This window comes from Brachionichthys hirsutus, chromosome 3 (assembly GCF_040956055.1).
Source record: "Brachionichthys hirsutus isolate HB-005 chromosome 3, CSIRO-AGI_Bhir_v1, whole genome shotgun sequence".
Classification (NCBI taxonomy): Eukaryota; Metazoa; Chordata; class Actinopteri; order Lophiiformes; family Brachionichthyidae; genus Brachionichthys; species Brachionichthys hirsutus.
This window is the reverse complement of record NC_090899.1, coordinates 2,346,592-2,362,906: the sequence shown is the minus strand read 5'-3', so window position 1 is coordinate 2,362,906 and position 16,315 is coordinate 2,346,592. Positions and strand designations below refer to the sequence as shown.

The window sequence follows — 16,315 nt, the reverse complement described above, 5'->3', positions numbered from 1 at the left end:
GGCGTGCTTCAACTGTCACAACGAAACATAATGAAGCCGAGTCCTTGTTGTTGTTGTTGTCGTCAATATGCTGCAGTCTTACGATGGAAACGCCGTCTCAAGTTGGTATTATTTGTATATTGTTTACATTTGTAGAACTGGATTACTTTTGAAGGTTTGTCATTTGAAGCCTTTTACACGGAACGACGAACGGATTTAGCACGAGTTAGCTCTTTGTCGTAAAGCCGCCAGTTCGCTTTAGGACCGTTTAACGAACAAATGTCTGGATTAACGTTTTCTTTTGCGATATCGTACTTGGTCAAAGTCGACGAGAACAACGGAGTCACTTGTAAATGTGTGTAATTATTACAAAGCTGGAGAGATATCGACATGTACAGTTGTTGCTTTGTTGTACAGATGAGCGCAGGTTGTATTTAAATCATTATTGTGTCCCCCCCCACCCCTAACTGGATCTGTTTTACAATGAATGCATCGAATCAATAAAACGGATCGTAAGTATTTGTGATTCTTGTTTATTTGATAACATTGCAGGTCTTACTGTAAAAAATAAAATGTTTAAGGAAGCAAAGTGGGATGTGAGGATGCAGGGAAGGGGATGACGAGGCGGTGAGGTCCCCCCCCCCCCCGCCTTATTTCAATTATTCAGCAGGTTTATAAATACCAGCCGGATGCTGATCTCAGAATAGAGAGGAGCAGAGAATGGAGGGAGGCGTTCTAGAACAGACCGGATGCTGCTTCGTTGATCTCCACGGGGCTTCAGAGGAAAAGATGAAGGGAATCACGTTGATGCCGCAGCGCCTCGTCAGCGCCCCCTCCCGGGTGCGAGTCCTATCCTAATTCATAATTATTCACAGAGAAATCAAACCCATCAATTGATCACGAACCCAGAACCTTCCTCGCGTGATTTAACGTGATTTAACGCGAGCCCGTCTCCTCTCGGAGGAGGAGGGGGAGACGGACTGTTACGCACGGCGCGTCTCCATCATGACGTCGCGTATTAGCCCAGGATAGTAGGGGGGGGGCGTGGTGAATCGGCGCTTCGTCGTCGGTGAGGACGCGTTTGTACATAGTGCATTATCAGTTTTGTATGGGCTTCTTTTTTTGGGGTCATTTCTCATCTCTGCCGCGATACGCGGAGGAAACAGGAGATTCTGTTTACGTAACGTTCTGTTTTACGAGCGGGTCCGCGCGCGCGTTTATATTATTATTATTATTATTATTATAGCCATAAAATCGCTGCAAAGATGCGTGTTTTTACCAAATAATCCGACGCGCGCATCCTCCCTGGCGGGTCTCATCCGGAGGACGGACTGTCATCCCGGCTGATAGTAAGTACACCTGCTACAGCTTTGCTTGAGGGGGGGTCGGGGGGGGGGGTCGGTGCTACCATTGCTGTAGCTCGTGTTGGAAGACATTAAATACAAAGAAAATGTCTCATTTCGCGCGTGGAATAATCCATTAGGACGTCGGTTCGCGGCTCGTCTCCTGCGCAAAGGCCACGCAGGCCGGATCCGTTTCGGGTTGAATTCCTCCAGAGCGAGACGAGGCTCGTTTCCACCGTCTTTTTACGCAGCGCGCAGCGCGCAGCCGGTTTAACCGGATGACATCTGATTCCGGACGCTACTTTCCGTGATCTTACGGTGGCTCGTCAACACGCTCGGCCTTCCACTATGCGGGGGCCATCATCCTCATCCTCATCATCATCATCATCATCACCAGCAACTACCGGCAGCCTACGGTTGGTGGCAGCCTTACGGTGACACTCGCGTCTCGATGGTTCACGCTCAGCCGTGCGCAAAAAACACAGCCTCCGTGTCCGGGTGCGTGCGTGCGTGCGTGCGTGCGTGTGCCCCCCCCCCCCCCCCCCGGCGCGGACGCGTCCGGTGCTCGTCTGTTTTCATCGCGTTAATCACACGCGGGGAAGTGGGGAGTGTCGGCGCGACAGTGGGGTCGGACGCAGGTGCGCTTGTAACGTCGTGGAGCGGAGGAGGCGCTGCTGTGTCCGTGGAGCTGGAGGCTAGTTGACCCCCCCGACCATCACCCCCCCCCCCCCCCCCCCCCCCCCGTCTGCTCAGCGCTTCTGCAGCCTGATGGAGTGAGATCTGCCTCTGCGCTGCTTGGAGGTTTTCTGCTTTGCTTTTATCCGGATCGCTGATATTAATGACTCCTGCTGGGTCGCCCCTCTTTTTTTTAACCCCTTCTTCTCTCCGCTGCCTCCCCTGCACACACACACACACACACACACACACACACACACGCACACACACTCTCTCTGGTGGTGTCTGCCTCCTGCATACTTCTTGTCGCTGAACTCTAAAAATAAACTGGATAATGCGAATGAAGTATCCAGCAGAGTTTGTCTGTCTTCCACGAGCCAGCCATCTGTCTCCCTCACTGTGGTGCTTTGTTATACCCCCTTCAACCCCCCCCCCCCCCCCCACACACACATCCTCCATCTCTTTACTGCCTCATAAATTGTATGGATTATGATTGTGCATGCGTGACAGCCTAATAAAGCTGTACTTCTGATTCAAAACTGCAAATGAGCAGCTATATTGTGTGTTTATAGTTGATTCAGTGTGTGTGTGTGTGTGTGTGTGTGTGTGTCCTTTCCAGCCAGCGCTCGATGCTGTGGCTCGAGGGACTTTTGACATTTTCTGCTTTATGGCAGAATCACTGTGAACTCATGGAATCTGCACATTAGGCAGTCGGCGTGACGAAGTGGCCTGTGGGTTCATCGCAAAAAGACGGGACAGAAAACCATTCCCGTTAAGCAGATTCAAGTAAACGCAGTAGTTTGGTATATATGTTGATATTGGGGGACGGGCGACGACGACTCAGATTTGACACACATGATTGTGAATGATGTCTCCAAAGGGAACCTATGCAAAGTCTGCTAAATGTCCTCAAGTGATGTCCGGCATCGAAACCTCAGCTGAGGCCTTCTATACTGGGGGGGGGGGTCTTTGAAACGAAGCCGAGCTGGCTCTCGACCAAGCACCGGGCTGCTTGAGCTGCAAATACAAATAGAAGTAGAGGAAGAGACGTGGACTCGTCTCCCGGCTTGTCCTCGCTCTGCACAGCCTAAAAAGGGAATCTTTCTCTTTCGCCAGAAGAAAAACGATGCATCCGTTTTTAGAAGGAACGGCAGCAGTGGGACCAAAGATGTATCCGGAGTAAGAATGTGGAGTATTAACACTGTAAGAGTTCCTCAGTAACCCGCTTTTCTTCTTGTCTCCTTTCCTTCTCTCAGATCCAGCGATGGCACAGCTACTGCTTCTGATTGTTCTCTCTGCTCTTCCATCTTTTGTTGTGGCCATACATAATTCATCATCTGGAGGTAATTTCTCTCTCTCTGTGTGTGTGTGTGTGTGTGTGTGTTTATGACTACGTCTTAATGGACAGAAGTAACTCCACAGGGATTGTTAAAGTGATCAGAATGGACACTATCATCTGTGCCATGGAAGGAAGCTGCAGTTAAAGTGACGATATATCATGTTTCTGGAACAGATCTACAATAATCTGGCTCTTCATCCTTCGTCCTCTTCTCTTGTTCTCTTAGGCTGTGCCATCATCCGGCCTCCCAGGGATGGGGGGATCCGCTACAGAGGTCTGACACAAGAACAGGTACAGGGGGGTGCCGTTAGTGGGCTGAATCTAAATGACAGAATTCCACAGTTTCTGGGAGACTGAACTGATACCCATAAACTGGGTGCGTCAGACACCGAACGCCGTCGGCGCCGCTGGAATAAATGTGAAACTAGAAAAGCACTCTGAGAGCGCAGACCTCCCCCAAGCACCTCGGTCTCTCTGTGTTGTGATTTACACCAAAAATGATTGTCCTACGTTTATGTTTAGGTCGCTTTCACACCGGGCTGTTTGGTCCGCTTTAAAACGGACCAGAGTTCGTTTCCTCGGATAGTCACTGACGCTTTCTTTCCCTCGTTCATACATTGTTGTTCAGGAACAGCAGCATATTCCGGGGGTTTCTTCTGAGGGATAAGTGCCCCCCTCACACTCCTCGACAACCACGACAAGGATTCTTGTTTCGCCATATCCTGGAATCTCTTTTACGACTTCTCGGGTTTTAGAAAGAAAAAAACAATTCATACGCAGGAGAGTTTTCTGAAGTTTTAAAGTGGAACAAGGCTTAAAAAAAAACAACAACCCTGAAATCCGACTGCGGCGCTGTTTGTGCTCGCACAGGTCCACACAACGCAGCATGACAGAAGAGAGACTTTTTTAATTCAAAGTGACAGCCCGTCGGTTTCCTCCTCCTGTCAGAGCTTTACTGTCGCAGCCATACGGCGGCGGAGTCGTCCGCGCCGAGCCGGAATGAAGACGCTCCCTCTGCCAGCGAGGAAGAGCGTATCGCTCACACTTCTGTGACGCTTCACTTCCAGATCCGCAGTGTGCAGATCCTACCTGTGGACTACGAGATCGAGTACATCTGCAGGGGAAACCGGGTCATCGTGGGACCCAAGGTCAGGAAGTGCTTGCCCGACGGCACGTGGACGGACATAGCGCAGCACAGCAGATGCCGTAAGTCCAAATCTGCTCCTCCTTTTTATCCTGTCCATCCTGCCTTTACTGATGTTATGTCTGATTCACCAACATGAAACCGAAGCTGTAAATTCATCGGGTTTTACTGAAGCTTCACTCCTGTGAGATTCTAAATAATAACATAGAGATGCCATGAGATCAGTTCGGAGGTTAAATTGTACCGATTCAGTTTGACGTTCCTGTTTCTGATAAAGATCCTGCAGAAAAATGAGCAAATAATATTCTTCTTCAGAGGATCCAATCCGATTCTGAGTTCTACAGGTGGGTTTTCACATAGCGAGGGTCAGTCTGTCGCGCTATTATTATAAAATCAGGGGGAACGTGAAGCTGGCAGAGGGATACACTCTGAGAACGGTGTAGCGTCTCTATTTTTAGTTTCCCGATGAGATGATTAGAACGCTCCATTATCCTCACCGGTCCCTGCGTCTGTCTGCCATTTGCCCCACAGTGGGTTTGTAGAGCTTCTTCACTGAACATCCTGGTGTGCCCTGTGAACCAGAGCAGTAAAGTTTGGTACTAACAAAAGGGTTAAATCCAATTATAAAACTCTGGAAGGCATTTCAGAACTTTCTCTTTTGTCCCTATGATAACACGTATAATAGTATAATATAAAAGAATAGAGAATATTAGCTGCTTCCACCTTCATTAATCTGGTATCTGTAGAAATGATTCCTGGAAACGTTGTCTTTCAACGGGCAGCGAGAGGTGAATGTAGAGCGTCTCTGCAAATACTGGGAATAAAGTCAGCAATTCAATCTAATCCCTCACATATATCTGTTTCTTCCACGTTTAACAGTGAATTTGGTCGTCCCAAGAGGACATTACTCTCATTGTTTTCTCCTGCTTATATAAGCGTGCAAGCTGCAATGTGCAGATTGGAGATTTGTTTTGTGCTCACACACTGGAAGAACATTTAACAAACGCAGCAGCTAAAACAAATGAAATCAAGAGCTGGGCCATTTTTGACAGGAGGCTGCATTTATAGCAAGCTGGACTCACAAATCTGGGCCAAATGTATATATTTACGCTCCTGAGGTCAAGATGGAAAAACGCTGTGCCAATATCAGTCATTAAAATGTGAACTCTGCCTTTAGACTTTGTGTGTTTGTGTTGTGTGCATTGACAGCACTTCTCTTTCATCAAAACAACCGACGTGATTTAGAAAACCGAACATTCTAACAAGCTGTCCCAACAGAATGGGGATTTCTGATCGATCAATGCCCCTTTAACCTGGACAGAAACTGAAAGTTGCACAAGTTGATGCTGAAAATGTGAGAATATTTTCTAACCATCAAACAAACCATTGTTTCCATCCTTCACTTGAGGTGACGCTCATTATTCTGATTATCCAAAACCACATGAATGCACCAATGTGGCCATCGTAAAGGTTTTAATAAAGGTTTTACAAAATAAAAACTCAAACAGCACGTTTAACTAGCATGACGTGATGTGCTGTTTAACATGTGAACTGCTTGCAGCCCTGTCGGACCAACATCCTCACGTTTCCTAAAGCGTGTTTAGTGGTAACAGGAAGTCGTGTGTCACGCTCTTCTACATTTTGTGCTTTGAATATGCAACTGTTTGCTAATATGTGGACGATAAAAACCTTGTAAAGACTTAATTTCGGCTGGCGAATGGAAATAAGAAGAGCGAAAGCTGAAAATGTGTAGAATGAAAACTAAAATGCAGGACAATAAGGATAAAACTCCAAACCTCCAGTGAGATAAAAGCCAGTCATTTTACTTCCTCGTGTTTGCGTGACTGCAGCTCCTCGGAGTTTTACCTTTTGTTCCCGTGTGCTTCCAGTGCTGCTGTGCCCTCGGGTCTGGACGTCCCTGGAGAACGGCCGCGTGATGGCGAGGCCCCCCGGGCCGCCGGTGGAGGGGACGGGGCTCCATTACAGCTGCCACGCCGGCTTCATCCTGGAGGGCAGAAACATCAGCCATTGCACCAAACTGGGCAAGTGGGACGCGCCCAAACCGACCTGCCTCTGTGAGTGTCCGCGACGCTTTACATTAAGCTTCCAGTGGAATTAAGAAGTCGGTGGGGTATTGTTTGTTATTTATCTACTTCTTAAATGACATAAATCTACACATATAAATTGAGATATTAAGCTTTATTGAGCTTTATTAAACACCTGGTGTCCCAAAGCTGAAGCACATTTCCAAGCCAATAAGCACTCAGAGTGGAATCCACAGTGGGCAGTGTGAACCACTGGCACAGGCAGGTAGAGCTGATTTAAAGAGAGAATCTGATGTCCCGTATGCTGAAAGGATCAATAGTCAAATCGCTGCCGTCCTGGAGCCGTCCCGGCTGCTCTGTGGGGAGATTTGTCCGAATGAGCAGAAATAAATGATGGTTAAAGCTAAGAAAATGAAACCACAAACTGAATGAAAGGAGACTGCCAACTGGTTATCAGTGGGGTTGGCATGGCAACCGATAAAGTTGCTATGGGAATGATGGTATTGAAATGGGTGAGTGAAGGAATTATTTGCAGCGTAGGACCTGGAGACTGAAAATGACCTACTTGTAGTTGCAATGAAAAAATAAAATGTGTAAATGTTTAATTTGTTCATACTTGAAAATAACTCTTTGTAATTTTTTTAGAATGAATGTTTAATGTTACTGTAAGACTTTTAAATGGAACCTGAACTGTGTACATGTGATCCAATGTTTACCATATATTGTAAAACATGCCAGTAAGTTAAAAGATTACATGATACCGAGGCAGCCACTCCTCAGCATCCGATACCTGGCCTTTCTCTGGATATGTTCTGTTACTGCCACCTAGTGGACGGGAATAATATGATTTACTGTATACCGTACACTAGAAAGGTTTAGAAACGTCAGGATTTATCATTAAATTTAACATTAAATGCTGCAGTGAATGAACTATACCTTCTAGTAACGATTCTATTTCCACTATTTTTAATCAACTTTTGTTTCTCTCTCCCCTTTTGTGTTTTTTCGGCCAAAGATGATCGAAACTATACAGGTAAGAATTTTTAATTCATAAATTCCTGCAGCCTTTCGATAGTTAATCAAGTTCGTTTAAAAATATATATATAATTTTATCATGGATATACAAATACACAGGTTATACTAACATATACCGTACACTTGCAGTGATGGAAATAGATTTTCAAACATTATATCATATATTACAAATTATATTATAAAAAAAACATAAAATAAAATGTATTTTTACATATTTATTTTTATCTTCAGGCTGAGCTTTAAACTCGTGTCACTGTTGATCTGTGCACATGGACATCTTTTAATTCAATTCTGTTTCACACTATATTTGAATTAGTGCGCTGCAGGTGTAATATTAACCGTCGCCACAAGAGGGCAGCAGTCAAACACTAACGGGACTGAAACTGAACTGGGGGAAAAGGTTGTTCCCAAGAGAAGAGTAACTAACTCAGAACTATTTGACTTTTTTTTCTGCTGTCAGGAACATGATTGTGCATTTAATTGCATTTGAAGTTGTTGGTTAAATGAATGAATTTCATATCTATTATTAGAACACGTGCGTATTACAGGCCCGACTGCGTTCCCTCCAGTTCATCTCCAGTCCATGACATTAAAAAAATAAACACAATCTGTGAGTATTGAGCAAATCCTTCTGTCATGAATCAAAGGGCCGAAAGAGAAGATTAAGAACATTTCATTTGCTCCTTAATAAGGTAGCATGTTCAACTCATCCAAACTGTCTTCAGCTCATTTTAATTACAAACTTTTAATGAATTTGTGTATTCCTATTAGTTTGCTAATTGTTTTCGCTATGATCCTTCCCTCGAAAAAGACTATGAAGGATTTTCAACAAGACATGCTCAATAGCAGAAAAAGACTAGCGCTGTGGTCGTCACCATGGAGGTATATGATGTTCTGTGCACTTAGCCGGGCCATATATTCAGATGCATTTAACGTATTGCTTTGCGGTTGCAGCAGGTCACTCTGAAAATGAACCACTGAGCTTAGACATGAAAAATACATCCACTCGTCCAGCCATTTTATTTGATCCCTGGCAAAGATCCTGAATAAATTTGCTGCTGTTGCAGGATGGACCGTCCTCCTGCAGAGTTATGCCACAACAGCAGGAATCAGCCAGAAATCGAATCGTGCCCTTTCGACAAACACTACAGCATCGCAATAATGAATTAATCATCGAACTGTTCTGCCCTAGCATAAGCCGAACGCTGTTCATACACCGACGCCTGTGTCTGCGTACGCACTAAACCTGAGATATAGTTTTATGCAAGAAGTCCGAGAAGTTTATGATTTAAAAAAAAAAACTTTTGCAAATGCCATGAGCAGATTTGACACGCGCATAATTAACAAAGCAGCAGAGAACTCTGTTTCCTCAAATAGAAATTTCCATCTACTGTCACAATACTGACCTCCTCCTGGCTCTACTTTCTCTCTCCAATCCATGTGCCATCACCACCCACTAACTTCCTCCTCAGCGGGAGAAAGGTTAATACCCTGCTCCTGTCTGGTTCTGCGCTACCGTGCGTGTGTGTGTGTGTGTGTGTGTGTGTGTGTGTGTGAGAGAGAGAGAGAGTGAGTGGGATTGCATCAAGTTTCAGTTTCATCTAAGTATCACAAAACTATGTCCACACAGTGAAAATAAACATTACAACTCAGTTTGCAATCTAATTTAACACGTGTATGTCTCCAATAAGACATTAAGATAATTGCACTAGCAGGGATTGAAGACATTAAAGAAGAATAAAATCTTTCTTTGCTAAATCTACTAGCAAAGCACTCGGGAGCGCACAGACCTCCGCCAAGCAGCTCATTCCCCTCATAACTGGATCTACACCGTCCACATGGTGATCTGGATCATCACCAAAATGTTCTAGATTGTTGTTGGTACCTTTCTACACCAACAATGAAAAGTAAAAGTGAGTCAGAGTTGATATTTTAAACTGTTTTTTTAATTCATAAATGGGGTTTTAATGTTAACATTTAATATTTTTTCCTAATCTCATTCTGGAATTTTATGGGATCTAAATTAGACCAAGACCTATCTTCATATTTTAATAAAAAAAATTCAGTCCATGCATGTGTGTAAAAAAGAAAGAAAAGCATGCAGGTAGATTTTAATCTTTCTGGTTCCATTTTTTAAAAATAAATTCATTTCAGATGATTGCTGGTAAATGTTGCTCAGGAATAAGAATTGCTCTTGTTGGAAACTAATTTCAGTGGTGCATTAAAATATCTGGTGCACTCGTGAGTCTTTACAGCAGCGGGAAATGGGATTGACTCAAAACAAACAACGTGTGTTTACAGTCAAAGCTCACAAAAAGTCATTCAGGGAGGAACGTACAGGATGGACGATATGGGTCATGTTGTTTTGTGTGCATAAATTCATCTTTGGTTTTGCTCTTTTCATTGGATTGGATTAAAAATAACACACAATCCTTTAAAAGATGGGCTGTGTCGCCGGGATTAGGGCCGCGCTGTGACAGGTGGGAACGACTGACCTCCGGAGTTCACGCTCCTCACCTGTTCATTTAGCCGTCAGGAGTTTTTAGGAAGCGGATGAATTCCGAAGAGTGCAGGTAAAACATCCTGATAGTGAAATGGGTAAAGATGTTCTATAAAATCTGTATTCATAACTAGACCGAGCTCCAAACGTGCTGCTGCTGGACCAATGATTGAATAATGCTGCATTGATGTTGGAGACGCTCTCTGTGCACGGCGATCGATAACTCTCCTGCAACACTGGCCGACATTTTCTACTGCCATAAATCATCATTTCCATAAAGCCGTAATAGAAACGCTCGCATGGAACCATCAGTCCAAAAGACGGAAGCTCACGAAGCTTAAAAGACAGAATATCCACAGAGATAATTATTTGAACCGAAGCTGGATCTCTTTCTGAACACTTTGAGAATTCACACCTGCGCCATCATTATTAATCAACTATATTATAGCACACTATCTGATATCGCCATGGTGATGCTGCCTTATTCATGGCATAACATGATGAACTTTCTCAATCGTGGAAACTAATATTTATCATCAGTAGTCGGTGAGTTATCAGGATTCTTGTCATTTTCTGCATATCGGTGTCAATGTCGCTCCGCCCCTCTCTGTTACCGCACCTTGACACAGGTATATGGCAGTAGTTTGATTTCACACATCTGGATTATGATCTAGATCCAATTCTGGATCCAAAATGTACATCAAAGGTGGAACAGTTTATTTTTATTACCCTCCACCAAGGAGGTTCTGCTTCTGCTGGCCTTTACCAAGACGCTGCTGAATTAGTCGTGGACAAATGGATTAGTTGTATCTTCAAAAGTTCTGGATCTAGATCCAGAAGAAACTGCCATCACTGAAAGTGTGCTTTTAGTGAATAACTTCTAAACTAATAATGATATCAATGCAAATCCAATTGCTAAAGGTTTGTGTTCATGGTTAAGGAATTCAAAAACATTAATAAAATAAACGTAGTGTCATTATTTTTGGTGTAAATCACAATAGAGGGGGATTGAGCTGCGTGATTCACTATGGCTCCGTTTGCGGAACCAAATCATGCAGATTCTGTATCTGTACGCAGATGAACGTCACATATTTAACAAACGCTTCCTCGGGGGAGGCGACCCCCCCCCCCCAACCCTGCACACCATCGACATCTTTAGTGGGACACGTTTCCGAGGACATGCACGAACGTGGGCGATCACAAATCTCCTTCCAGGTCTCGTTGGTGGAGGTAAAATTGTGATCTGCAGGTGAAACATCAGGTGAAAAGAGTATTTCCCCCACAAATGCATCTGTCAGGGGGAGAAACAGGTCATTATCCTCCAGGATACCCGGAGTGCAAACCGCAGACACACAAATACACACAGTACAATGCCCTCATTAAAACGCTTCGGCAACATGTTACACCCCTCATGTCGCCGTTGCATCATTTCCATGCAGCGCCACCGCTGAGGGGATTGTTAACACCGTGCAGGCCCATGCCGGTGCATCCTGCCTGCGTTGGCTAGCTGCAGGCTTATGGAGCGGAACAGCACACAAAGTTCACCGGTGAATAATTGATAGTGCGTCGGATGGGTCACGGCGGGCATGGGGAGGGAGGTGGAAGTGGAAGGCAAATGTCAGCACACGATCACTGCGCTCACCTCCGCCTGTGAGGGCTTGTTAGCAGCTCAGTAGCGCTCTGCTACATGGAGATATCCAGATAATGAGATTTGGGTAATGAGCCAGGGTTATATAATAGTCGTATTCCATCACACAACTACAGAGTTTTTTTTTTTTTTTTAATTTAGACTGGAGAAATAATGGGCTTCTTCTCAATCGCTGCAATAAGTAATTTTCAAAGAGAACTTTTAACACCAACTGGAAAATGATGATCCTAAATGGAACGAAAGCTTTGCCAATAATTCAGAATAGAGTGCAGCCGCATGAAAAAATGTCGTGTTGGCGCGGCAATGACTTTGTTTATCGTGAATATTAACTAATCGATCAACTTAAACGCTGTTTGGACACACAAGTATTGATTTAGCTTTATCTTGACCTCCAGGCGTGACTCTGTTTGTGAGCTTGTGGGTCAGAGCTGCAGCTACAGAAGCTCATTTCCACCGCTCAGATGACGGCGAATTCAATTAAGCCACGAGTGTTTCTGCTCCCCAAGTGTTTCGCTGATCTCTCAGAGCAGCTTCTGCGACATTTTGCAGACTTGGCCATGGAGGAGAGGCTGGAATTAAATGGATGTATGGATTGGCAGCACGACTGCTGGCGCGGATTAGCCCTGCGAGCACAGAGGTATTGATTAGCAGGTCAATGGGTATCTGGATTAAGACTCTCCTTGTTGAGATGGAAGGTTTCTCAAATGCCTAGGTCACGTGCAACCGTTGTTGAAGCAGCATATAAATAAATGCAGGGGGGGGGGGGGTCCTCGGCGTGGATTGGTTGTTTTTAGCAGTAGTGCCAGCTCTAGGGACGGGACGGCGTTCCGTATGTGGGACACAACGCTTTGGTGCCAACTGTCTTCAAATCCTGCAAAGACACTCATAATCTACGGAGAATGAATATGTCCGATTTTACACCCCCCCCCCCCCCCAGAGTTTTTCTTTGGCATCACAAGTGGGTTAAGTTTTTTATTTTGTCAAAGCTGTTCCATGTTATTTGGTGCAGACATTTATTTACCCCTCAGGATACACTATAAAACTGTTTCTGATGCTTTAAGTTTTCTATCTATATTAAGGTGGAATCTCCTGCTCATTTGATTTGGTTTAATTAAAAACAGTAAAAAAATATATACAATAGTTTTGGTTTTGTTTTTACATCAAAAAGGTTTGATAAAAAATATGACATTTTAATTTTGTAATATAGAACAAAAAGTTTGTGTAACGTTTTGAAGTATTGTGGGATTAATTTCCCTCTAATTCTGTCAGCATATGTACAATTAAAAACACCCAAATTCCATAAGTTATAGCCAATATTGTTCAACACGATTCCACTGGGGACATGTCTTAAAGACAAATATTCAAATAAGAACATTTAAATACATGGAGCTCTTTATATCAAATTCAACACATTTAATCATGACGTTTAACATAACGAAGTATATACTTACTGCTGTGATGGAAGTACTTTCTAGCGGTTGCCTCCATGTCAGTCTGAATGTTCATTCTGGATCCAGATCACAAGCGAACTCACCTGGACCGGCACCGTAGCCTTTACGAAATATGTCCTAAATCTTTTTAGCCATGCTGCTAACAGACAGACCAACAAACAAACAAGCCGAAAGCAACTGAAGAGCAAACAGAAACATCAATGCCCGCACCGAGTCGGTCCAACTTTGACCTCTTTTTTTCAGCCTCTGCAAAAATCACAGAATCTTTGGGGCTATTTATCAGCTCTGCGAAGCATATAAACGATAGCAGCTATAAGCGCTTCCTGTAGATCCACTGTGGCGTCGGCCTCCTGCCGGGGTCGTGGGTCATGTTGAAAAATGGATTGACTCGCCGATTATTCACCGAGCTGATATTTAGCGATGCATCTCATTTAGCGGAGGCTCCATGCGTCCTCCAGCAGCATGCAGCTGACTCCGGGGTTCCTCTCAATGAATGGAACAACCTTTCCAGGGAAAAGTGAAGCAGCCGTTTGATTTACAGCCTTTATTAATAATAAATAGATTAAACAAAGACGTGTGTTCTCACCGGTTTGTCTTCATTAGAGACAAAGTGGACAGAAATGTAAGGAGAAACAGACAGACCTCGGACACTGAGCTAAGTCAAAGGAAGCCCCCTCCCCATGAAGTACTCTATAATCAGGTGCCAAAGGCTTCAATGTGCAAAGGTACACAAGTACAAGTACAAGTACACAGTGCATCCAACAGATGATTAGATGGAATATAACAAAGTTAGTTCTTCGTCTCTTAATGAACTATTGATCATCAGTGTGATCTAGCCCTGCCTTTCTTTCCTTTTGTTTTGTTCTGGTCCATTAAGAAATGTCCAATATGAGTAATATAATTCACAACGGCGGAACAGCGTCACGTGATTGTTATTACCAAGCAATACGAATCAGTATTGATTAATTTCTCATACCTGATACTTGGACACTGATTTTCTTTCAGCCTTGACTTATACAAAAGACTAACATCCAAGAGTAAAGTAAATATATACTAATTTATGCAGATGCATTGATCACAAATCTATTGCGGACGCGCGGATAGCCAATCGCGTCAGTCCGCAGCTGCAGCGAGTTCATGGTGGGAATAAGACGGCAAACGTACAAGAGAAAAACGCCACGGAAAGAGGTTGCGTGACTCCCGTGGAATGGATGGAGTGTTTAACTTGAGCTCGTCGTGCGTGGAACTCATTAGAAAATCTTTGAGGAGGATTTTTCCCAGAGCCCCCTCCAACCTCTCATTCCTCTCCATCCCTCTCTCTGTCCACCCCCCTCTCTCTCTCTCTCTCTCTCTCTCCATCCCTCTCTCACACACTCAAGCAGCCGGTGCTGCAGTGGATCAGACGCAGAGCTCTGGCGCGACTCCGATTCCTCGGCAAATCGCTTCATCTGTTGGAATACGGTTGCGTTAACGCGGGTGGGAGGGGCGGGGTGGGGGGGGCGCATAGCCTCCCGTTTCCGTTCCTTTAACCTTCTTCTCATCCTCCGGTCGTGTTTCTAGCTGCAGCTCCCGATCCACGCGCGTTTGACCCGCTTGACGCGTTTCTGCGCGCGGACTCCCAGCGTCTGAATCGCGCCTCCCTTTTTTGCGTAAAAGCCCGTTAGGAGGACGCGCTGTTCAATATCTCTGATAGATCGCAAGGGAAAGGCGACGCGTCGGTCTAGATTGTGCGCGTGGAAAGGCGAGCGACGCGTCGGTCTAGATTGTGCGCGTGGAATGACAAGGAAAGTGACGTTTGACACTTGACTGATGAGCATCTCGAGGCGACCGGCGCCGCGTCCACGCGTGATCGTGAACTGCGTTTGCCTCTGTTCCAGCATGCCACCGGAACATTCAGCCACGCACGCAGCTCAGTTCCACGCAGACTATTTGTTTTCAATAATCCAATCCGGTAATCACTCGCATTGATTTCAAGCAACAGCAACGGATCCACGCACAACCCGAATCTCCCGACGGAACCGGAACACGTGTTTGACTCATCCGCGCAGAACTTTGATTCGGTTGCGGCGCCGGATCCGAACTTGTTCGGCTCACCTTGAACAATGCCGGTGATTGGCCGGAGCCCTCCGCGGCTCCGGCGCACGGCCCGCGGCTGCCCGACGCTCCTCCGCGCGTCTCTCATCGCGCTCCTTCTGCTCTGGCCGCGGCCCTCCGCAGGGAAGAAGAAGCTGTACATCGGAGCGCTGTTCCCCATGAGCGGGGGCTGGCCCGGCGGGCAGGCGTGCATGCCCTCCGCGCAGATGGCGCTGGACCTGGTGAACAACAGGAGCGACATCCTGCCCGACTACGAGCTGGAGCTGATCCACTACGACAGCATGGTGAGTGCGTGGGGAGGGGGCGGTGCGGGGTGTGCGCGCGTGTGCGTGTGCGTGCGGGGTGTCACTGGAATGACCTGCCTCTTAAATTTCCACGAGGGGGTAACTTACCCTGTTCTGTCATTTCCACGTCCACGCCATCGCTGCGGTGACGCGTCCTGCTGATGATTTTCTGACTTTGTGGACCTGCATCTTTTATTTTTATTTTTATTTTTATTTATTTTTATTCCAGGTTGATGTCGGGCTTGTTTAATTTCACTTTTGCCAGATTGCTTCCTTTTGGAAGCATCTGGAAGTAAATTTCAGAGAGTAGTTTTCGTAGAAGGTCACCCCGCTGATCACCATCAGGTCCTCTCTTTGACTGTACCTGGGGGCGTGGGGGGTGGGGGGGGGGGGGGGGGGGGCTGCCACGCCACGCCACGCCACGCCAGTAGGTGACTGATTTGTGCTAAGTGAACAAACACCTCCTGCTTGTTGCTCATCAATCATTAATCATGGTGATATTTTAAAATGTCAGTATTATCAGCCACTGTAAAGCCAATATCCGCCCCCCCCCCTTCCCCAACTGCTTCCACCCCCCCACCCCCCTCGCTGCCCTAGTTTACCACCCACCTCCACACCAGACATGGACCTTAATCAAAAAGCTTATTCTTTATTATAGTAATAATAGTTTGCACCTTGTTGCTGCAAGGCTTAATTCTTATCCTGAAAGCCCCCCCCCCCCCGCCAAACGGAGCCATTTTTCTTCACAATGCAACAAATGGAAAAGCATGAAACAATT

At 45.5% G+C, this 16,315-nt stretch overlaps 1 protein-coding gene across 1 annotated transcript in view; it reads left to right on the top strand.

Moving 5' to 3' along the window:
• The first annotated feature begins 3,261 nt into the window (after positions 1-3,261).
• gabbr1a (gamma-aminobutyric acid (GABA) B receptor, 1a) overlaps positions 3,262-16,315 on the top strand; it is a 53,077-nt gene continuing 40,023 nt past the window's right edge. Inside the window, exons 1-6 of the mRNA XM_068760555.1 lie at positions 3,262-3,340; positions 3,563-3,627; positions 4,404-4,542; positions 6,370-6,555; positions 7,541-7,558; positions 15,377-15,537. Of these exons, the coding sequence (XP_068616656.1) occupies positions 3,262-3,340; positions 3,563-3,627; positions 4,404-4,542; positions 6,370-6,555; positions 7,541-7,558; positions 15,377-15,537 (648 nt within the window). The remainder of the gene's footprint in view (positions 3,341-3,562; positions 3,628-4,403; positions 4,543-6,369; positions 6,556-7,540; positions 7,559-15,376; positions 15,538-16,315) is intronic.